Source organism: Anopheles moucheti, chromosome 3 (assembly GCF_943734755.1).
Source record: "Anopheles moucheti chromosome 3, idAnoMoucSN_F20_07, whole genome shotgun sequence".
In the NCBI taxonomy this organism is placed as follows: Eukaryota; Metazoa; Arthropoda; class Insecta; order Diptera; family Culicidae; genus Anopheles; species Anopheles moucheti.
Genome location: NC_069141.1, coordinates 77128202 through 77151586, shown reverse-complemented (window position 1 = coordinate 77151586; position 23385 = coordinate 77128202). Strand labels below are relative to the sequence as shown.

Here is a 23385-nt window from a genome sequence, read left to right as displayed (position 1 = left end):
AAGCCCTTTGAGTTAGGAAGAAAACAACAAAGACCAAAGCGTGCGATTCGCGTACCATGCTTACTTTGTGCAATTCGTCAAGTTTCTTTCGCATTTTTCATTTGTTCCATGTGAGATCAGCGCCACTAGCTGTAAATGCAATTGTACCAACTGCAGTTGATCAAAGCTCTCTCTGTAATGGAAGGTGCTAGTAAGGCTTGTTTCTTCCTGTACAGAAAATAGCATCCCTTTCGGCGCAGCGATATCGAAACATTCGGGTGTTTCGGGAAGGTAAGTCTGCGTAAGTTGTGCTCTCTCCACTGTTAATATGTTCGTTTCTGGCGTCTAATGTTTTACTTTTTTGTGGTTGCAGGTAGTAAAAGAATGCAAATGATCTAAAACATTTCAACATGATCCTGCAGCTAGTTTCTAACCTTAACAATATGCACATTAAGGTTGGAAATTTATAAAACAGTTTCCTTGATCCCAATAAGGATAGCTTGTGGGACAGAAATAAGTCAATTTCCGGTACGCATAAGCACGGCTAAGGTCTCAATTTTAAGACATTGTCTAAATGTTACTACCAACGGTAGGCCCAAAGAAGATTCTGCCTACCAGCATACTGTTTGTCCCTCTACGTTACAAGTAGTTCGAGCAAGTAGTAAATGCCAATGAATCTTTAACACAGCTTGAGTTGGTTGAAGTGATACTTACGCACTTACGAGGACATTCCATCGTGAGCTCAACAAGGAAGCAGATTCTATTAAATAATAAATCCTAGGTAAGCAAACACGAAAAGGATCAAAACTTCAAAAGTAGACACGGGCACGAGCTAATTTTTTTTCACAATGTTAATGTTGTTTTATTATCCAATCTCTTCCTAGTGCTTCTCACAATTCTCACATCCTGCAAGAAACGTTAATTGTTTATTCCTTCCATCGAACAGACTTGGTACTTCCTAGTGGTCACACTTACTCGATCGCTCCACATGATGGGTGATTGATGATGATCATGATGAATGTTTGCATATTTGTCTTACTGGTCTTAGGTAGCAACCTCCACCCCCGGGGTTTGCGCAAATCCGCTTTCAGACGTAAAGCATGGTTCTGTGCAGGTGTGTTTTTTTTGTTTTTTGATGAAATATATTTGTAACAAATTTACATACTGCAGCATACTGTCCCTATTCTAGGCTGTACAGATTAAGATTTACCATATGTCTTAATTGGCTACGTACCGCGTACCATCCCTGTTTGCTTTGCCCGCCTACTTAGCGCATCGTGACACGCGGATAGGCGATTAAGCCAGTGCTCAGTTCCTGTTCCTGACGCTCCATTCGTATCGCATCGGGACGGTTTCACACCCGCAGATGCATTCAAGTGGCGATACACTTATATTGCCCGTTGCTGGTTTAGTAACCATCCCGGCCGCCGTTCGCCACTACTTGCTTTTAGTTCCTTTCTGTCAATGTTTGCTCGAGCCACAAAAATTGTCAATCCATAGACCGAAAAATGCAATTTCCTATGTTTGAACCCCCGTACTAGTTGTAAGACACTTCAAGATTCGCATGATTTCTTTCTGGTGCTAGCCTAAGTACGCACCGACTTTTTTTTTCTTTATTTCACTAAAATAGTTCGTACTCATCATTATCATCATAAGCATCTTCGCGCATTCGTCAGGTTGGATATTTTCTTACGCGTTCTTCATTTTCTATGCGGTTTAAATAAAGAACATTATTTTGCGTCTGTGTGTACTGGCGGAAAGGTTTGTGGGGACGAGTGGAGGGTGAGAAAGAAAAAATAATTATTTTACATACTGAATTATAACTTTCTTAGAAAGTTCGAAAAATTTTTCCGCCTTTTTTTTCTATGACCAAGTGAAACCACGTCACATGGTGTGGCTAAAATAAAAACAACTAAACATGAAATTAGCATAAGTTGCAAAACTATGCACAACATAAAAAAAGCTGATGAGTCGTAAAAACGCGTTGGTAGGCGAATAGTTAAAAGATATCGGTACTCAACAACAGAATGACAGATATATCGTAGCCCTGAACCTTCCTTCTGTACAAGTCACCTGTGTTCGCATACTTTAGATTTGATGTAGATCACCTAGAGACTAATATGCACTCGTACGCACAAAAAACAGGATAATGGAAACGATAGGTAGCCAATCCACCTTCCTAATAATCGGTATTATACCTCCAAACTAAGGTATGTGTGTGATACGAGCAGATCAGTAACATGCATACATTTTACAGCATATTGATACCGGTCGGTCCACCGGGTAGCGTTATACCGTCCAGCTTGATTGTACTGCCCGAGGGTTTGCCTGGTGGAAGATTGAGTGACGATTCTTGCTGCTCGCGCAACTGGCGCCGCCTTTTCTTGCTCCAAAGCTCGTGACAATCCTGCCACGTTGGCAACTGCGGGGGAGGTAATCTGTGGGACAGAACGAAAGGGAGATGAGTTCCAAGGTCGGCGAAGATGGTTGCACCACCACGGTTGCATATGCTACTTACTGCTCAGGTATAACGTTTTTAAGCCAGTTTGATTTGAGCGCATCTTCGGCGGTGATGCGTCGATCGGGATCCAGCACCAGCATGCTGTCGAGCAGATCAAGCGAGGGCGTGGGCATGAAAACGAAGTCCTCCCTCAGCTTGCGACGGTACTGTTTCTTTGATTTGAGCGTATGGAATAGGGGTAGCTTGATGACGTTCGGCCATACCGCCGGCGTGGGCGTACCGCATAACCGGGATATCATTTCCAGCTGGGCAGGTTCTTGGTTGGCTTGGAACAGGGGCTTCTTGAGGAACAGTTCGCCCAGTATGCACCCACAGCTCCATACGTCGATCGCTGGACCGTAGCGCTCCTCGCCAAGCAATAGCTCCGGTGGACGGTACCACAGCGTAATTACTTTGTTCGTATACGGACGTTCCCGATTGTCTGCATTGTACAACCGAGCGAGCCCAAAATCTGCTAACTTCACCTCACCTCTGCAAAGGAAAGGTTACAGTTATCTCAATTAGTCGTTTAGTTGCTACTATTATTTGAAAAAAGATGATTAACAAGAGAAATCCTATTTTTCTTTGGATATGGTTAAGTGCAGCTCTAGTGATAATGCCTACTATCGCTCACATGATAGAACATGAACGAAGTATTTAAAGACTGTGCTGTACAACTAAAGTTCCAATTTACCTGTTGTTCATGAGAATGTTGGAGCATTTGATGTCACGATGGAGAAAATTTTTCTTGTGACAATAGTTTAACCCATCCAACAGCTGGCGCATAATGCTAGCATTGTTCTGCTCATTGAAATCCACCATGCCCGACTCGAGCAGCCCCATCAGATCGTGATCCATGTACTCGAACACCAGATAGAACGAACCCTTGTCCTTGCGAAATTCCAGCGCGTCCTGTTTGTCCGTTACAATCTCGCGCAGATTAACGATGTTTTGATGGTTCAGCTGGCGAAGGATCTTAATTTCCCGCACTGCCGTAATCGGGAAGCCTTCCTTCTCGTGCTCTAGCCGGACCTTCTTGAGCGCAACCAATTCCTTCGTTTGTTGATCTTTCGCTTTGTAGACCTGCGGAAATGAATAACAAATCCATTATTGAGCACATCGTTGTGGGAGGAATTACTCGCCATCCTGTCCGCACTTACCTGTCCGTATGTTCCTTCGCCTATCTGCTCAAGCATATCGAACACTTCCACGCACCGTTCGCCCCAGTCCTTACCACCGGACGCAGACATTGGCGCTGTCATGTTGCGGGAATGGCGCCGGTTTAAAATTCTTGGCCGTGTCATTGGTACCTTGCTCGTACCGGATGATGGCTGGTTGGCTGAGGCGGAAGCGGTAATCGCACTAGCGCCACCACCCTTATACCGATTGTTTAAGCTACTGTTGTTATTATTATTGACACTGGTTTGGCCTGATTGTGTTTGGTTCTGGATGGAGTCACGATTGCTCGGCAATAACGGTGATCCAATGTCTTCGTCGCCACTTAAATCCTCCGATCCCGGTACCATCGGTGGCATGGGTAGATTGAGTAGACCCTTCTTCATGCCGCTGACGGGTAGTGTCGAGGTAGCTGGTGTAGTGGTGACTGCGGTAGAAGGAACTGCTGCCAATGTGGACACATTCAACGCGTTCGGTTTGCCGTGACTATCTGGTCGCTGTTTGGCATTGTTTGCAACGGGCAGCGGTACGGCACCGGTAGTCGTCAGTGTAGGAATGGGCATAATTTTCATCGTACTCACTGCAGCCACCGGGCTGATTGGTCCCGGTGGGCTTGGCGTTTGCGCACCTTCCAGATCGGCCATATTAACGCCGGGCGGCATCGGCAGATTGGTAAGACTTTTTGGCTTCGTTGGTGCGATGCCGCTGCTTGGGTTGCTATTGCCCGCCTCCGAACCATGTGCCGCCGACATCATTGGTTCAGCATTCGTCTCTACGTGCGCTAGATTACTGAAGCTCGTACCGGAGAAGGTTGCTGCAGGGCAGTGATGAGAATGATGGTGCACTGCATTGTTCGTTATCACAGGTATTCGTGAATCGGGAACCAAATTACTATTGCTGCCATTGCTATTGTTATTGCTAATGTCACAACAGTTCGCAGAAGGTGCAACCGTTCGGCCATCGATTTGATCGCTGCGGGATGAATATTCCGCCGACTCCGGCATTGGAATATCGGTAACGCTTGCCATGGACTCTGGGTTCCTTTCCTTTACTCCATTCGCATTGGATGCTTCCAGCGAGTTCGCAGCTGAGTTCGACGTACCGTTGTTGCCATCGCTCTTCAGACTCTCGCCGTCCGGCGTTACGCCATCGTTACCGGCACCAGTAGACGATGCATCATTTTTCTTCTTGTTTTCCAAAATCTCTTGCAGCGTTTTATTGCGCTTGTGTTTGTCTTTGATCAGTTCTGCGAAGAAGCTGGTATCCGTGATTTTCTTCTGTAGGTCCATCTTTTTTGCTGAAGGCATCTGCGGTGAGCGGGATCTGCTGCTAGAGTAACGCTTGCTGGCGGATGATGATAAGGGCGAACGTCGCGGGCTTCGTGAACGGTGTCTCGAACGGGAAGAAACATAGCTGCTACTACCGCCGGTGCTTCGTTCCGGCGACGGGCTATAGTATCCGCCCTTTCGCGTAGATCTCGTTCTGCTCGTGGAGGCAGGCGATGGTGTCCTTCGCGATCGTCGGTTGCTGCTCGGGCTTGGAGTTCTGCTACAGAGGAACAGACAAGAGTAAACCAATCATTAATACTGCGGCGATACTACGCATGGTCAGGGCGATTCCGCCCTGCGGATGGATCGAGTGCATACCTTAGGAACCGTTTATGGGATTCATTGCCACGACGATCATCCCAGTCCCTTTCTCGTTTGTTGTAGCTTCGGCTGTCCGATTTCCGGTAGTAATCCTTCTCCGGGGGTGATCTGTCTCGCCGCCGTTTAGTGGGTGGAGGAGTGTGTGGTTTGTGCCGAGAATCTATCGATTCTGATGAGAATGAGAAAAAGAGAAAAAGCATTGATCAAAGATTGTTTAATATAATTCCTGGCGTACTATCGATTCGCGTAGTATGACGCGACTTTTGTAATTAATTACGTTAAACTATCCGTGTAAGGACTTTCGGTAGCACGGACTTTATTTTCGGAGTAGAGGGAGAGTGAGTTAAATCTGAGGGAAAGCTAATCGCCATCGATTTTGACCCATAGATGCAGTGGGTTCCAACCCAAACTCACTGTACCCATAGGTCGAAGTACTTTATACTCTCTTTTTTGCAAGCGAGTTGAAGTGGAACGGTTAAACTGATTGAAGCCAAGAGTAAAAGGATCTAATGCGTTCGAATAATGTGGGCTGGAAACGAATGGCATCGACTCGGTAAGTTGGGCAAATATTATCAATTTTTGATAAACAAGCGCTTTAAACTTGTGTCTAAAAACACGTAATGCTCAAACACACTCTTACTTGGCGAAGGTGTCCTTCTGGCACTGTATCTCCGATCGTTTGATTGACTGCGCCGTCGACTGCTATCCCGATGGCTACTGCTCCGCCTGTGACGCAACATCGGTGGCGGTGGACTGTCAAGATCGATTGGACTACTCGGATGCTGCTGGAGCGAACGATCGTGGTACGACGATGAGTTTTTCTTATGCATGGCGACAGGTGGTGTATGAGGGGAAGATGACATGTACAGTTTACGGCCGCTACCACCCGCATTAGTCGAACGATCCCGTTCCCGATCGCGATGATCACGATCACGATCACGATCCCGTTCGCGTTCATGGTCAATATCTCGTTCGAGTGGACTACGGCTTCTTCCAGCGGCATCATGATGACTGTCGTATGGACTGTTCAGCGAGTGGCGCGTTGAATGATGATGGTCTTGCAGCGGAGGAGTCCCTAAAAGTAAAGCAATACGACATTACAATCCATTGTTAGGTATTAGCTAGCATTCGATATGTACCTGGCGAAACTGGCGTAAGACTGGTGTCGTTGTGTACCGGCGTGTATGATTTACTACCCTCACGACTACCAACTCGATAGAATGGCGACTGCTTCAGCGGCGGAGTCATTGATTCTAGCAGCGAGTCTTCGCTTTCCGAGATCGTCTCAACGCTCGATATCGACTTGGTGCGCAGTTTTCGCTTCCGCTTCTTGGCCTTTTTGTTTCGCTTGTGCTTTTTATCCTTCTTGCTTTTCTTGATCCGTTTCTTGTTAGAGACCGACTGTCCCTCATTGTTGATATCGTCTTCATCCTCCTCATCTTCTTCCTCTTCCTCTTCCTCATTTTCATCGTCCAACTCTTCTGTACCAGTGCCACCTCCATTCCCGTCCGCTTCGTCCGCTCTTCCATCAGCATCGACGTTTCCATCGCCGTCTTTAGTTCGCTCCTCATCCTGTTCATCCACCAACGGATTATCGGCGACCGTTTGTTCCTCATCGTTCAGTTTCGGTCGTTTTTTCTGCCTACGATACTTCATGGATGAGGTATCGGACGATATCGAGTTGATCCTTTTCGACCGATTGGATGAACCACTGATGGAAGAGGTGGCAATGGCAGCCTTTGATTCTGCCAACGACCCCATCCGGTTCGGTTCCACCATATCGGGCAACGATGGTGTCCTGCTTCGTACCTCCATTTCACCCCTTTTTGACTGTGGCGTTCGCTTCCAACGCTTCGAGCTGGATCGATGGGAACTGCTCTTGCAGTGACCGTCCAAAAGCGACGACTTCTTGTGTCGATGGTGCCGATGGCGGTGCCGTGACTTACTACTTTTACTTTTCTTGCTTCTACCGATATCGTCCGCTTCATCGTCACCACTGATAAACGAGTCATCTCCATTATCCACTACCACACCGTCACCTTCCGGCGCATCCGACACGTCCGTTTCGATTTCACCTGCTTCGGGGGCGGAAAAATCGTCCGAACTGACGTCGGAATACTCTACGCCGGATTTGCTACCGGATAGGGTAGTACGGTGCTCGACATGTACTCCTTCCAGTTCGCCACTGCTATCGTCGTACGCATCCTTGTGTGATCGAATGTATCGTTTCGCTTCCTCACCAAACGAAGTGGAAGACAAATCTTCAACATCCGAAGCCGAGTTGTGTCGTTTCTTTTTTGACTTCTTGCTACTTTTGCGGGATCGCTTCTTTGAGTGTTTGATACGGCCGCTGCTGGCGGCACCAGTTCCGCCACCTACACTACTGCCCCGTTCTCGGTCGCGCTCAAGCCGTTCCATCGGTAACTTTGTGTAGCAAGTCCGCTAGCTAACTGGTACAAATGACACCAATTGGTTCGCGTGCTCCGCAATGTGTTTCGACCGATGAAGATACACTTTTGTTAGTTCTTTAACTGTTACCAGTGTTTGTTATTAAAATGCTGAACTAGAACAACACATGAAGGTTGGATTTGTTACTACTGTTGTGGTCCAAGTGCAAGAGGTAGCGGATGCAAACACCGAGTGACGTGGAAACAAATGGCTTTCCTAAAAAGAAATCGTAATTAAAAACACACAAACCGGTTAAAATGTTGTACGCACATATAACTTATGGAACAAAACATGAGCAAGGGATGTTGTTTTCACCGATTGGAACCGGAAGATCCGCGGCTAGGTGTGCAAGCAACACATTATTATCCTTACATAGCATGTCTTGGCAAAACTGCGTTGACGTCTTTTGCTTCCTTTACCTCATACGTGAACCAAAACGGGGACGTTCTTCTCCAAATGGTTGGCGATGGGCTAGTGAAAGGGATTCCTTCGTCTGTGGTTCAATGTAGCGCAGAGTTTGTTGTTTATGAGTACTGCGATCGGCAACTCATCGGTGGATTTGCTGTGCGAAGAAGTTTCGTTGCATCGCTTGTTCGCCACTGTATGTAATTGTGATTCCTATGATTTTGGTAAGGAACGGGACAAACCCGATACCGATTATCACTGACGGTCGATGTTTGACGCACCCCAACGTATGTGTGTGTGTGCGAATGCGTGAATGTCCAGCTACCGGAGTAGAGGACTTAGTCCTAGCATAAGCGGCACACAAGAAGAGACACTACGCACAATTCACATTGCGGCCATTCGTGTGTTCCAATGGTTGCTACGTTCCAGATGGATAAATAACGTCCCTTCTATTGGGGAAGGAATGGCCCGAAAAAAAGCACACAGATTAACCGCAAGCACCGTTTGTTCCGATGCTACACGTCTCACCCGTTGCTCAGAACCACTTGGTTGCCGCAACTGTTCGGAGGGACAGAGTTCCGTGTCTGTATTCACAACACACCGTCGTCGTCGTCGTCGATGTTCAACCCGCGACGTAACTTTTATTGCACTGTAGTCACTTTTCTGTTCACTTTGGCGCATACACTCACGACCACGCACTTTTAATGTCCCAAAATGCCGACTGTAGAGATTCTTATTTTCCCATCGCGGAAACGGAAAAGTTGGCGGAGTCTCCGGACTTTTTTACAATGACGGCAAATGAGGGCTGCGTGCGTACGGTGCCCCTTTGTATCTTTGTGTGTGTGTGTATGAGTGTTCGTGATAATAGGTACTGAATGAAGAAGAAAGTTCTTCCGAGTACTTGTGAGGGTACGCTTATTAGCTAATATTCATCGAGCTAGATATCGCTTGTGCCAGCGCGTTTAGCCAGAAGGCATACCGTGAACGAACGCTAGAACGTAACGTTGTTCCAAAAATCAAAGGCGAGATGAAAATTCGAAAAGTTTTCATCAGTCCAAAAACTCAAGAGCTACGGAGAAAAAACGAGGGCATTCCGTCCGTGTTCGCTTTTGGTAAGGTGTAAGTTTGAGCAGGCCCTGTCATCGTGCGGTGAGTTGACAGCACTTGACAGCAAGGAAGCAAAGTAGACGTGGTGCGTTTGAAGTTTGGGTGCAAAATAGGAATCGAGTGGAAAATTATTCCTAATTTCCATATTTTCTTTTGTTCTTGATGGCGATGGACCGGTTTACAGAAACCCAATATTTTTTGTGAAACAGTTCAGATTATTAAACCTTTAACAACTTATTAAACCTTTAAGCTTTATTCGGTGAAGATTGAACATCATAATTCATTTGGATTAATTATTGGTGATCAGGTACCGTATGGCGTCAGTATGGCATAGCCATTCTTTTGCTTTTAGGAGTATGGTTCTCTCGAACCGAAGTTCGATCCTACTTTTATTCCTGGTTGTTGGCTTGAGTGCCACACGTTTTTCACCATCTTGTACGGACTTGGAGGATTGGATGGAAACTTCCCGTCGGAGTGTAGAACGATAACTGATTTTGTTCGGACATGCCACCGCTTTTATATTAGGCTGGTCATGTCTCGAACTTTCCTATCACCTCACAATTCGTGCTCGATCCTGTCTGTTTTTTCTTTTATTCGCCTATTCCACGAAATACGTATTTCGCCCTTTGTACATGCTCTTCTAGATCACCTTTGTTTGACGAAGGCTTCCTACCATCCCATCCGGGCTTTTTACACAACGACATCCGATCCCAAATTTTGCAATTTTGCTTATTGTAAGATGCGCTAGACTGCAGGTGGTAGTACAGTAACGGAACAGGTTATTTAGGCGCATTTAGTAGTAATGCGAGTATGATAGTCATTTGAAGAATTTATGAAATATTAAAGCTGAAATAAAATTAGAGGTACAAGGTTGGCACTGAAGCACTACCGAAAGGTAAGTAAAATACTATCCGTTGAACATATTCTGTTGTTTTATTGACAATATGTTAAGGCAGGAGTAGTAGTAGTAGTAGTAGTAGTAGTAGTAGTAGTAGCAGTAGTAGTAGTAGTAGTAGTAGTAGTAGTAGTAAAGTAAAATGTGAAAATAATATCCAACATTGCAAAGACCATCTGTCAAATGAATACAAATTATGAGCGAGCTGTAAACTAGATAGTGCAGCCTGCGTTACAAGAACAGGTGTCATGTACGGTGCGTCAAGTATTTTGCCTTTAATTTCAAACGAGCTGTTCGTAATTGTGTTTGAAAGAAATTCGAATTAAAATTATAGATTTTAATGGATTTTATAAATACATAAATAATGTTAAAAACAAGCATTCTGCATAACAAGAATATAAGCAAGGACAAATTCATTAACATTGGATGTTTTACAGGAGCGAAGAATCGGTCGTTATTGGATAGATAGATGATAAAATTGATAGTTAATGAAAGCGATAAAATAGTGATTTGATTACTTCGCACTTTTCGTTGAAAAATAATGCTTCAGTTCCTCTGGATACACCTGTACTCACATCCGAAGCAAACAATCGTACAAGATGAGATTGAATGAACTCTCAACGTTTGTGTTATTTGTTTCTACAGTTTATTGTTTGAATTCGATTTTCAGAGTATCTTCACGGAAATAAGAGGAGCTCCAAACAGACGCTGCTAGACCCTACATTACATTTGCCCGTAATATTAAGAATAATTGTGGATTATCATGTCGAGAGATACTTGATGGTTGGAATACTTTTGAAACGAGAGCTTATCTGTGGATATTCTTTCTTCATTCGGGAGTAAGTCGCCTCTCGCTCGCTGTAATAATAAGTGGAATCAACAGCCAGTACAATAATTTGCAATAATGCTACCTAACAGGTGAACTGGATTTGTAATAATCACTCTCCCGAAAGAAAAAAAGACAACTCCTCATTCTCTACAACGTAGTTTTTGTCTTCCTTATATTGTATCGTTGTACATTGGATCCTCCAGAGCTAGTTTGTTTGTTTGCAGTTTCTATTTCGGTATGAGGCTGGTATGGAGTTTAATTAGGACTATATTCGAAAAAGGTAGATACATGGGTTAATAGTGGAGCCACGTGACCGTGCGAAATCCCGAGCTGTTTGAAATTTCCTCTATTAATAATACTTTTACGATGATTGAAAGCATTTCGTCCGTGTTCTGCACTAATCAAACTGTTTGAAGTGGCAGAAGGCTTAGAAATTCATCACCAGCCATTTGCTTGTACTCGACTAAGAACCTAAACGGTGTATTAAGAAGCACCACCAACCAATGTAACATTTTGTTCGATAACGTTCACACGTATTCAATGGTTACCGATATAGCGCAAAGTGCTTTGTTCCTGTTTTCTAGCTTTCTAAATTTCATCTTTCATTTTTTTGCGCAGTAGAGATAAATGTTCTTGCCCGGACGGAACGTAAGAAACATTTGTGCCCGTGTGTGTTTGTATGCGGCTTTTAACATTTTGATCATAACGAATTAATTGCCTAAATCGTGTAATTTGTGCATATATACGTTCGTAAGTAAAGCTCCGTTTTGTTATTGTTATACGACTTTTTCACGCTTATTTTGTTTTACAAACACGTTTCCAATACTAAAAGATCAGATCTCGCGGTAAATATCAGTGAGAAATAATAGTTTTTTTTCTTTAAATAATTCAAAAACTTCGTTTCCCAATTCACGTCCTTTTCTCAACGTTCCATAACAAATTAACTAGCGTGTTAGAAATTGTTTACGTTCCCTGGGTCTGTAGTTTTGCAGCATTCGGCTCTAATTATTATACACTAAATAACACAGACAAGAGAATCATTTTTGAATTACCTAATGTAAAGTTATTTAACGTGAGGAAACATTAAACTCGAACATTCGGAAAATTAAGTCCTTTTCTTCAGAACACAAACAGAAAACACAACAAATTTCTACCTAAAAACTGTGTTGTCCCTCAAAATCTGAACATTGCACTCATTGTACACTTTTCGAGCCTATTTTGTTGCTGTGCGTTAAGAATAGTCATGCCTTTTAGGAAACGTGTATGCCAACGCTAAGTACCAACCCCCCCACTAGCACGTGATCACGGATCGAGAGTATTTGCAATCAGGAATCAAACTACAGCTTAAAACGCTACTTAAATTAGGCCTTTCTAAATAAATACGAATTATGGGATCGATGGACTTCTTACTATATAGTTGTATCACTTTCCCCAAACGAAGGAAACAGGATGACGCGGATTATTTTTCGGGGTTTTTTTGGAGTAATAATGTTTTGCTGCGCTTAAAAATTCTGCTTTGATTTGTTGTTGGTTACGTTTGTTCCATGAATGAATGGATGGAAATAGGTTCACCTTGTCTTTAAACTGCACCATTCCCTGTCTGCTAAATTATGAGTAGCATGATACATTTGCATATCAACACAAACGTTTTACTTACTGCTTCATACACAAACACATCGACACGACGATATCTACATTGCGCTGGTTGTTTGCGATTCCCTCGGCCTCTTTGGGACAGTGGTTACCACTGTCCTTTTTGTTCTTTAAATTATCCTAGCCAATCTGCTAGAAATGACAATCATCAGCTACCCTGTGGGATAGAATTAGGTACACACGTGAGATAGGAAACGGAACAGTGGCCAATCCGGAAGATACTTACTTCAGGTGAAATATCTGCCTGAATCCAGGTGTACAAAGGTTTGCGTATTAAGTTTACCAGTTGATAATGCAACGAATTAAGTCCATCGCTATCGAACCGTTTTGCACCATTGACCAGTTTTTCGTACCTATCGTTTCGGGAGGAAATAGAGATTATTGATTGTACAACAGTAACAATTCGCCTGTACATGTACCGTTTGGGATTGGCCTTTTCCTTTTTGTGATTTAGCATCGTATAACGGGCAATGTTGACCGGGTACCGGGCGATATGGAAACCGACATGTTTTAACCTTAAAATAAACCATCCATAAATCAGCATGTGATGTTTTAGTAATAAAAAATGCATCAATCAAAGTAAACTTTCCTTCTGACGGCTTTAAACCTCACCAGTGTACCAGTTTTAATCGTTATGACGAATATTCGTTATGTTCGGAAGGTTCTATGTCACATATTGTATAGGAAAAGCTAAATAATTCGTTCTACACCGAGGCAATACTCATTCAAAGTGTGGATACTTTGCTTTTCAACTTGATCAAATGAAAGAAACGAATGAACTATTTTCATACATCCCTTGATCCTTGTAATGTTATTGTTTCAATATTGATCCCATGCGGTGTCACTCGTAGAACAACGGAATGAAATGATATCCCATGCTTTCAACACCTTCAAAATGCTTTTAAGGATATGTGTTTTATCCTCTGTAGCTGAAACTTTTTTCCCTTTGCATCAGTAACTTTCTTAAGTTCTTCGGTGGATATGGGTCTTTCGCGTGCTCTGTTCAATCGTTTCTCGATGTTATTGTATTCAATCCTAAGCTATTGTGGCAGTTGGTATTGATCTGAGCAACTTCTGCATAATCAATATCAGGTAAAAGTTTCTTCGATGGTTTCGAAATCCAGGAACGCTAATGCTTATTATGCAAGATTTGTTTCAATGAAAACGATATTTTCTTAGCATTTCGATTTGATTTGATTCTACTAACTCGTTAAAAGGAGAACTTGTTATTAGCTTGTGTCAGTGTTACTTAAAAATATTGTTAACATACCTGTTAGACATGTCGTCATCTTCGCCACCCCAACCCCAGAACGAGTTGGAGAATCCGTTCACCATGCGAAACTGTTTCTCCGTCATTGCAGACACCCCGCCGAAGATGGTACTGTACGGTAGCTTGAAACCGAAGGTATCGACAGCAACCGACATGTGGCGCGGCTGGTCCGGGCACGTATAAAGATTACGATCATCCATTGGAAGCAAATCGATATCGTGAAACACTATACATTCCCAGTTCCTTTGTTTCATCGCTTCAACAAACCCGATGTTCATGAGCGCCGCACGGTTAAACGACGATCCAGCAGTCTGTTCCACTATGTAAATGCCATACTCAAGCTGTTGCTTCATCAGAAATGGGTGTATGTTCTTGAGGAAGATCGGTAAATGTTGCTCACGATCACGGTACGGTACCACGATGGCGACACGGTTCCGTGCCGTACAGTCCGGTGGCGTGTACTGGCCACCGGGCTGCAGTTTGAAAGCGAACCGCTTTTCTACCGCGCTCAATGGCTCAAACGCAACATCCACATCGATTGGTCCGTCTAAAAAGGCGAGAAAGAATAGCGAGTTTAAAAGATTGACATAGACCACATAGCGCTGCGAGGTTATTTACCAAGATTTGGAGGGATTGGCGGACAGCTGTTTATGGTAAACTTTTCCGATAAATCGTCCAATCTGTCGGGTCTCTCTCTAGCAGTACCGTACTCTATCGGTAACATATTCACAGGTGCGTCCAGCTTCGGTGCCGGTACGATTGAGGAATTCGCTTGAACATTGTTAACTGCTTCGTGTGCTGATTTGTTGCTGGCTATGCTTTCCTTTTCAGACTTTACGTTATTGAACCCGGAGATGTTGCCTACATTATCTATACTACTGTTACTACTGCTAAAATGACTATTTGAGCTGCCAGACTTAGTACTAGGAGTTACGTTCGAAGAAACGTTACTATTCGACTTATCACCGTTAAGTTCATACTGTTCAGATACCGTAGCTGCTGCTGCTGCTGCTCCTGTGCGTTTGGTTGGTTCTTTCGCAAGGTTTTGTATCACATTCTTAAGTTCACTATTATTGTGCTGTACGTCCAAATCGACCGTTTGATTTCGTTCGGGCCCCACACGGTTGGGTGCACCCGATGCGAACCCATTGGAATCGTTGTTTAGAAGTTGGTCATCGTTGCTGTGATGCTGCTCGTTCGTGATCGTGTCCTTTCCATCGCTACGTACCGTGGGAGTAGACGGGTGTAGCTCTGTGCTTCCGTGAGTTCGCTTTGGCCATGGGGTTGCGCTATGGAATGACAGATCGGAGAATGAATCACATGTTGACAAAGGTTCACGGGCGCTCTACATACCCCAGCTTTAGGTGTGGGTATCGGTTGGCACTACCGCTGCTACTATCCAACCTAGAGTTAAGTTGGTACAGAAGGAGAAGAAAAACTCCTGCAAACAAAACGGCCTTAATAGCGAGCGTGCGATTACAATACGCCATGTATCCATGTACGGAGAAAAGGGGGTCAGCAGCGGAGAACTCGTCGTCGTACCACAGCACATCGAATATCCAGGCACCAGATCTTTCTGTGAAGGTAAAACAAACAAAACGAAATAAATCACTATAGCCATGCTTCTCCGTTGTTGGCCATGTTGCAGTAGAAGATCTATGATGCACAGCACTATATGTACTACTGATTATCTATAGGGTTAGCAACGATGGCAGGCCAATGATTTGCTGAAATGTACTGTAATGTAATGTATGTAGTATATTTTACATTCAAAACGATTCACGAAGGAATCTTTTATGCAAGCACGAATTGCCACTTCATACATTCATTGGTCTAAAGAAACCTTATCACATGATAACATCAAGTGGGTGAGTGAATGCTTCAACTTACGAGGCATGTTTACACATTTTGCGATTTGCCTTGTACGTCCTGAAACAATCCTACGAGTCCGTCTGAGCAACTTTTAAAATCATCGAATGTTTTCTCCACTGTCCACTTTAGTTACGGAACCGTGAACTCACCTGATTATACCGATTATGATGGCCGAATTTCTATTTCCAAAATGATTCACGAACGATGATGCTCGTGGCAATGGCTCATCTCACGTTGCTGCAGTAGTTTGCTCCATGCTAGGCATCCGCACAATCCGCACGTTTGTCCACGGAATCACCAATCAATATTCCACCAAAAAACGAATCAATCGTACCGCAGTGCACTATATGCGTAACCTTCTCAGCCAGGATAGTGTTAATTTACTTTATGCGACTTCCCTGTACTGTGTGTGGTAGCGTTTGTTTACTGTTGGTAATTCTTTGCAGCTGGTTTTCTGGAGATCTTTTTTGGGAAGCAAGTTTCGTCACAACCGAACACCGTTTTGTCAGCAGCAGGCCGACCAAAACCTTCAACCTGGAGGACCGGCGAATGTGGTCCGATTTTATATAATTTAGCTAGCCACCCCAAGTATTGTTTGTGTCTGGCTAGGGCTCGACTGAACAGCAAACAGCAAGTACAAGGGGGTATGCGTTGAGAAGAGAGCAGAGATTGATCGTTCCATTGACACACACCTTTTTGGGACATTAACGTCAAACGAACCGTAAACGTCAAACAACGTGGCCCAAAGCACTATCCAATTTGAAATGACGGTTAATTGAGAGTGAAAAGCTGCAGTAGGATAATTTGCCATTTTTAAATAATTTGTGTAGACAAAACAAAGTTTATGTCAAATTAATACAGCATTGTGAAAAATGTATCAAGCAAAACGTATTTACAACAGTACCAATAGTCATTAGGTTAACATATAAGTTTATGTCGAAATATCTTGAATGTACCACATTGTATGTTAGTAAGTAAGGCATTCAATTTTATTAATTGTAGCGTTACAAGCGCACGATAAGTTAGGCACCACCGTAGAAACGTATTGGTACATAAATTATTTCTTCACCTTTGTCACTGGCGGTTTGATACCCATCAGTGCACATAGTTTGTTGCGTATTTGACGTGCTTCTTCAAGTTCACCGTCCCATTTTTCCTCGCTAAGACACACCAACACTTCGTCGAGTGTTTCTTCCGGTATGGATGTTTGATCCCCGTAGACTAGCAGTGTTTCGTACATTTTGAGAGCGGTTTCGCGTCGAATATTCACGCACACCATGCCCAAATACACGACTAGCTTACTCAGTACTCGCTTGCATATTTTCGGTGACAGCATCAGGGTGCAATACACGGGAATGGAATCGATGTGCTTTTTGGTTTGGGTTATCAAACCATTTACCAAATTAAATATAGGTTCGGCAAAATCTACTGAGCTGTCTTCCGAAACTAGCAACACTTTAGCGTTCGCCGACGAATTCAGCAGCTCGGCGAGGAATTGAAATGTGGACGTAATAAACAGGGTATCTTTAACGGTTTTTTCCTTCAGAATTTTCACCACAACTGCACCGAATGTTTCAATAAATGCTTGATGCGTTTTCAGATAATCGTTCAACGTTTTGGACGCGCACGTGTGAAGCGATTCGGTCGGTGCACCGACGCTTAGTATCAATCCTGCCGACACGTGCTCCACGTACATTGGTATGCCAAGCAGCTGAATGAACATCGGGAATGTGTGGTGCGGAAACAGCCACAGCACCTCGGTTGTGTCCTGTGGGAATATACTTTGCAGTTCCTGCCTGTGCTCTACATGCGGAATCGGTGGCTCGTGGTAGATCAGTGAGGTGAACGTTTTGCCCGCCACCGCACGGATTTTATCGATTCGTTCGACCGATTGTTTCGCGATAGCGATCATTGCATCCTGCACGTGCTGTGGAGTGAGTAATGCGGGCGGACATTTGATCAGGAATGCATAGAGAGCATTAATGCTGGCTTCTCGAACCCACGAACCAATATCGCCCCGGTTGTCCAGCGCATACTCTTCGAGCGCTCGCAGATAGCAACCGAAGGCGGGCCCACAGAGAATCTCGTTCGATTTGTCCGAATGTTCGAATCCAACCGTATGAACAATGTTCATCAGCGCGCGTATGCAATCACGGCGCAGTTCTGAGTGGTTGTATCCAACGGCAAACATTTCTGGAACAACCGTTTTGATGTCGATTACTGACACGATTTCTTGCAAGCGCAGTTCGAGCATAAACAGTGGCAAAGCACCGAGCGCAGAAACGATTCCTTGAGCTTTGTGTTCAATCTGGGTGTCGCGCATCTCCCGGATGTAGTTATCAATCAAACTACCCATACGATCCGCCGGTTCCGTCCTGTAGTAGGTTTCACAAAACTTCGAAAACGCTGTCGTGGCCTGTTCTCGCGTCGTGGACTTCTCGTCAACGATGCTTTCATCCAGTAGCAGCTGCCATGATTCTATCGGCGGACAGAAATATTCGTTAAGCATCTTTCGATCTTTTGAACAAGTTTTACTAACTTACCTAAATATTCTCGTTGCGTGATCGGTAGCTTGGCTTCACTACAATTTCGAATGAAACTGGCACAACCGTGCTTCATGTACGTTCCACTCATACCCTTGAATTGTCCGCGTTGCCGATATTTGCCAATCAGTTGACCGGCCAGTTCGCTGATTTTATTGTTAATAAAGCACTCCTGTCCGTCGCCAGTTTGCTGCCAGCTAAGCATTTGCAAGGCATTTATTACCTCTCCCAAAGCCAGCACTGCACCGTGGCGCGTGTTGAGCTCTGTTGACTCGGCCAGCTGGAATAGCTGTGGCACGATCGAATCTCGCATGTACTGTGGGGCGTGCTTTGTCAGATTACAGAGCGCTTGGGCTGTCAGCTCGCGAATATTAGTATCCCAGTGATTGATTTTGCGACTAATTAAATGATCTACAACAGAGAGCGGAAGAAAGGATAATTTTTTTGCAATTATAAATGCGCTATTCAATCACTCACCTATTAGGTTGTATTTGTATTCGTCAAACTTTGCGATGTACTCGCTGATATTCAAAAATGCATTACTCCGCACGGCGACGGAGAAAAAATCGGCCGTCGTAAGAATATCGATACCGTGCGGAAAATTGCCCAGTCGTCCGACGCTTTCCTGGAATGCAGCAGATGCCGCACGTCTACAGTTTATTTCCCGATCGAAAACGGCCGTCACGAGAAGTGCCGAAGCAATGCGCTCCACAAACGGTTGCAATACGGACGGGTGATACGCCCTGGCGAAAGCCCAGCTCATGTAGCATGCTGCATCTCGTATGTTTTGTCCCACATTGCGATATCCTTGAATTTCATCGTACACCAGCGCTTGGAGCAGCAGTGGCACTATTTCGGATAATCGCGAGGGAAGTAGTAGACCACGTTTGGCCAGTTCTGCCAGCGCTAGGCAGGCACCGTGCCAAGCATCATCCTGCTCGAGTGGATTTAGCAGTTCGATAACCGATGATACAACTTCGTCGCCTAACAGCTTCGGTAGTCGATTCGTGATACGACCGATACCCTTTGCCGATGACCAGCGCACAATCGTTGAATTGCCTTTCAGGCCAAGCAGCAATCGTTCCACAATTTCCTCAATGTCGGCCGGAACTTCCTCGTCATCGACATCATCCTCTTCTTCCGTACATTCCGACAACGACTCTGTTTGCTGTACCTCTTTCAACGACGCCAGAGTGACCGTTTTCTGAACGTTAGCTAACAGCGAACGTGCACCTCGCTGGTAACGCCATTTGGCAATTTTCGGTGGTAACAGCACGAGCCCAATGCGTTGGCAGATTTTGATGCATGTTTTGTAGATTTTGAAGTCCTTCGATATTGTTTCGTACTCCAGGTGAAGTACCCAATTGCTAAGCTTCTTCACGTACGGAAGCAGATCTTCGCGCTTTCCGTGCTTTAGGATGGAAGCAATTGCCGTCAGTGGACCAATGTTAGCGTCAACACTGTAATCCTTATTCACGCACATTGCCCAGTCGAATATTTTTTCCAAGTACACCATCTTAACATCGTTTCGTATGACGAAACGAGCAACTAGAAATGCGGCCACCGGCGTACAGCTATCGTCCTTTAGACAGTTGACTTTGCACAGCTCGTAGATGCGTTCCATCGTAGTGGGAGATCCCTGTTCCGAAGTATCCAACCGGCTTAAATCGAACGGGTTGAGCACCAGTAGCGATAGCCACAGCAGCCCCATATAGCGGGTTTCCCAGTTTTGCCAATCGTCAAGATTCTGTTGCTCGACCAAACCCAACACGAACGGCAAATGACGCACCTCGTGGGGGAGATTCTTTACGAATGCCTTAAACGTGCGCACCTTGCATAGTTGATAGAGATATTTCGCAGCACGATGTTTGGTGTGCAGCTCTGTATCAGGTTCTTGCAAGAATGGAATGATTTTGTTCACTATCTCCTCCAGACTACGGTCCAGCAAGTGGGGCTGTTCCTGGTACTTGGAAAATATGCCAGAATATTCCTGGTAAGCGTGTTCGAAATCGTCCTCCGTGACGGATTTGTCATGCAGTCCGTCTATCAGCTGCAATACACGCAGTTTGTCGTTCTCCTGGAATGCGTCCAGCACATTTTGTGGCCCGTCGTCTCCTTTACAATCCTCAATAGCTGTTTCGCCCATGGTTGTAGTGTTAAGCAACGAATTTACACCGATTTTCACTTATTCCGTCACCAGATGCGGTACGGGGTTTATTTGTTGTTGCTGTTTACTGTATACAAATTACGCGATGACTGACAGTTCGGGTGACTGACAGTAGGAACGCCGTTTACACGGTATGGTTGAATGGGTGGAAAGCGAATCGACGTATCGTTTGGTGCGCGTTGGTTTCATCGATTTGTGTAGATCGAAAAATTTCAATTTAAATTTGAAAATTGTTCCCCGACACGTGCGTCTCTCGACACGGAAGGTAAAACAGTGCATTATGTCTTATTATATCAAACATGAAACAACAACACCGATAAAGAACAATAAATAAAAGCTCAGATCAGGAGAGTTTGGCTGCAAAAACTAAATCAATCGAACGTGTTTCAAACACGTGTTGAATTCGTTCAAGAATGTGCTTTCATGTAAAGTTCCTGCTGCAGATTCTTTTAAAGGTGTCGCAAATTAGATGTCAGGTTTCATCAAAGTAATAGTTTCAGTAAAGTTGTGTTAGTTGTTGATAACTCAACATCATGGATGGTCCATCCCATTCCATACGAAGCAGGTGAGTTGGAGCACGCAAATACTCGTCCATTTGTCATCATTTGTTCATCAAAGCTTAGATTGAAGACAGAAGTGTCCCGCTTTTGGTGATCGTTTAAAAAAAAAATAAAACAGGTTTATTCATCACGATGGGAAATGAAATCATCACTGCACAACATTCGAGATCGTGACAATCACACCTTGATTTCATCCTTTCACGGAATGCTCCTACGCATGGTCGTGGTCCGTGAGTCGTATGTTTTTATTGACTTCTTTGCATAGTTGGATCATCATCATTTATACAGAAGGTATCGTTACACGAATGTATTTGACTATAACAATATTTACAAGAAATTCGTATCATTCTTTTTCATCTTCGTATCATCTCCAAGTTGTGCAACATCGAGCGTAAATAACAGATGTTTGATAATTCTAGTGTACTCTTGGGTTGTTTTGTTTACATACTATACTTTTAAACTTTTCCAGTGGAATAAAAATACGCAGAGCATGGATGTCGGATGTCGACATCGCTGTGTGTTGTGCAGTTCATCCCGTTGCCCATAAGGGACAAGCTGCAGAACCTTGCTCTATTTCTCCCTGTCGAGCACCTTTTTGGTGTGGTTGGCCCACAGAGAGTACCACAGAATATGCTAGTAATTGGTTGAACACTACCACAATCGATTTGGAAGTACATTGCGGCGTGCGGCTCGCGTGTATCGATTATGATGCATTCACAGACAGATCATCAACTATGTTGTGGGAGTATCATCCGACAGGCAATATGGGCTGTACCGGTGATTTACTAGCGGTGGAATTGGAACGATGTAAATATTGGATTGCCATATCGTTCACCATTTCATTTACTTAGTAAATTACCATAGTTTATAAGCTCTGACCGTAGATGACACTCCAGCAAGTAGTTAGCTGGTGGTTATGGATTTGGAGTGTGCTTGTCCGTTTCATTCGTTGCTGCTAGTAGACGTACATGAAAAGTACATTCATTTGCGGGATTCATTCCGTCTCACCGTCCTTCATAAGATGTCATAGTTAATCTACATTTACTTCCGCGTATACCTACATCTTTGGAATACTATCTAAATTGGCTTGCGTTTGTGCAAGCGCGATCTTTTAAGTGTTGCCTTTCCCCTGTCGTGTTAGCGTCGTTTCGCAAACGTGGCTCAGAACTACTGCGTTCCTACTGCACCTGCGTCCAGGGTTTGCTGTCCGGGCGTGGCTTTCGCCAGGACACGTGCAGTTTTGCCTGTCAAGTGCCACCGATCTTGCAATTGCTCGATTTATTCACTATCATTAGCATGGTCGTTGGCCCGGTGACGGATTGTTCCTGCGTACTGGTACCATCTTCATTGACCAGAACGTCACCATCTGGTCGCATTTGTTCGCCGTGCTGTTTGTGGTGCTGCTGCTGCTGTTGATGAGACCGATGATGATGGTGATGGTGATGCATGGACTGGGTGCCATTGCCGGCACCGTTCCCATTGCTGGCGGGTTTTCCATGCCCCAAACCGTTGCCATTATTGCCGACAAGGGTGGACGAATTTTTACGGTTCGTCAGCTGAAGCGTTTCACCGTCCAGGCTTTTGGTGAGCGCCAACCGTTCCTCGACGGAGATCGGTGAGATCTGTGGCTGCAGACTGCCCGGATGATTGATGCTGTTGCGACCGTGTTGATGGCGGCTGCCGTTGAATGACGTCTGCTGGGTGTGTTGCTGTAGGATAAGGCAGACAGGAAATACAGGCCACACGCATTAAAAGAAACATTAACGCACTATAAATCTTTGCTTTCGCCACGCGGTCACGCGTTGCGTGCGAAATGGATGGAGAATGATAGGAAGCAAAGTTGTGCGCTACAAGTACAAGGTAGTAAGGAAGAAACGTGAAATAACCTTAAATCTGGCAACTCTTACACTGGCCAAATGGTAATTGCTTCTAGTGCTGGGGCTCACGTTCAGCCGCGTGGCCGTATGGCAGAGCGAACGATCATCGTAACCACCGACGCGCCCACCGTACGCGTGCGAATTTCTCAGACAGCGACACTTTTCCAGTGCATTTTTAAACTCCCGTCGGAATTTGCCTGAAAAGAAATTTTAAATATAAGATAATTGTTATTTGGGGTGTACTAAAACTGGGGCAATGTTGCAAATTGCCCTGCAAGTTGTCAAATGTCCTTGGAAAACAATGAGGATAAGCTACAACCTTCATTTGTTTAATTTGGTTGATCATTTTAAGGGCGTTTTACACCCTTCTTCCTGCTTAAATGTATCTTGATAGTCTCTTTTTTTCGTAAACTTTTCCCCGAAGTTCATGAAAGAGGCACACAATTTTAAACTCG

The 23385-nt window shown here is 44.4% G+C and overlaps 4 protein-coding genes across 5 annotated transcripts in view; all 4 read right to left on the bottom strand.

The window, feature by feature from the left end:
• Positions 1–883: 883 nt before the first annotated feature.
• On the bottom strand, positions 884–8368 carry LOC128303500 (cyclin-dependent kinase 12). Of its 2 annotated transcripts, none has more exons than XM_053040475.1 (8): positions 8172–8368; positions 6444–7968; positions 5945–6379; positions 5302–5473; positions 3640–5203; positions 3174–3562; positions 2498–2971; positions 884–2417 (listed from the first exon to the last, which is right to left on the bottom strand). In XM_053040475.1, exons 2-8 carry the CDS (start codon positions 7720–7722, stop codon positions 2231–2233), a joined length of 4500 nt encoding a protein of 1499 aa, XP_052896435.1. In that variant the 5' UTR covers positions 7723–7968; positions 8172–8368; the 3' UTR covers positions 884–2230. The 2 variants fall into 2 exon arrangements, with proteins under 2 accessions (XP_052896435.1, XP_052896436.1); XM_053040476.1 differs by having other exon boundaries at positions 3640–5200.
• Positions 8369–10804: 2436 nt separating this feature from the next.
• LOC128300649 (beta-1,4-N-acetylgalactosaminyltransferase bre-4) lies at positions 10805–16377 on the bottom strand. The gene is made up of 7 exons (XM_053036776.1): positions 15933–16377; positions 15265–15487; positions 14530–15200; positions 13912–14458; positions 13061–13156; positions 12868–12994; positions 10805–12798 (listed from the first exon to the last, which is right to left on the bottom strand). Exons 2-7 carry the CDS (start codon positions 15399–15401, stop codon positions 12790–12792), a joined length of 1587 nt encoding a protein of 528 aa, XP_052892736.1. The 5' UTR covers positions 15402–15487; positions 15933–16377; the 3' UTR covers positions 10805–12789.
• Positions 16378–16767: 390 nt separating this feature from the next.
• Positions 16768–20472, bottom strand: LOC128300707 (tubulin-specific chaperone D). Its single transcript, XM_053036869.1, has 3 exons — positions 18804–20472; positions 18327–18737; positions 16768–18261 (listed from the first exon to the last, which is right to left on the bottom strand). Exons 1-3 carry the CDS (start codon positions 20470–20472, stop codon positions 16841–16843), a joined length of 3501 nt encoding a protein of 1166 aa, XP_052892829.1. The 3' UTR covers positions 16768–16840.
• A 701-nt stretch (positions 20473–21173) lies between these two features.
• Positions 21174–23385, bottom strand: part of LOC128300708 (neuropeptide SIFamide receptor-like) — a 34962-nt gene continuing 32750 nt past the window's right edge. Inside the window, exons 8-9 of the mRNA XM_053036870.1 lie at positions 22940–23127; positions 21174–22762 (exon numbers count right to left, since the gene is read on the bottom strand). Of these exons, the coding sequence (XP_052892830.1) occupies positions 22301–22762; positions 22940–23127 (650 nt within the window). The 3' untranslated portion in view covers positions 21174–22300. The remainder of the gene's footprint in view (positions 22763–22939; positions 23128–23385) is intronic.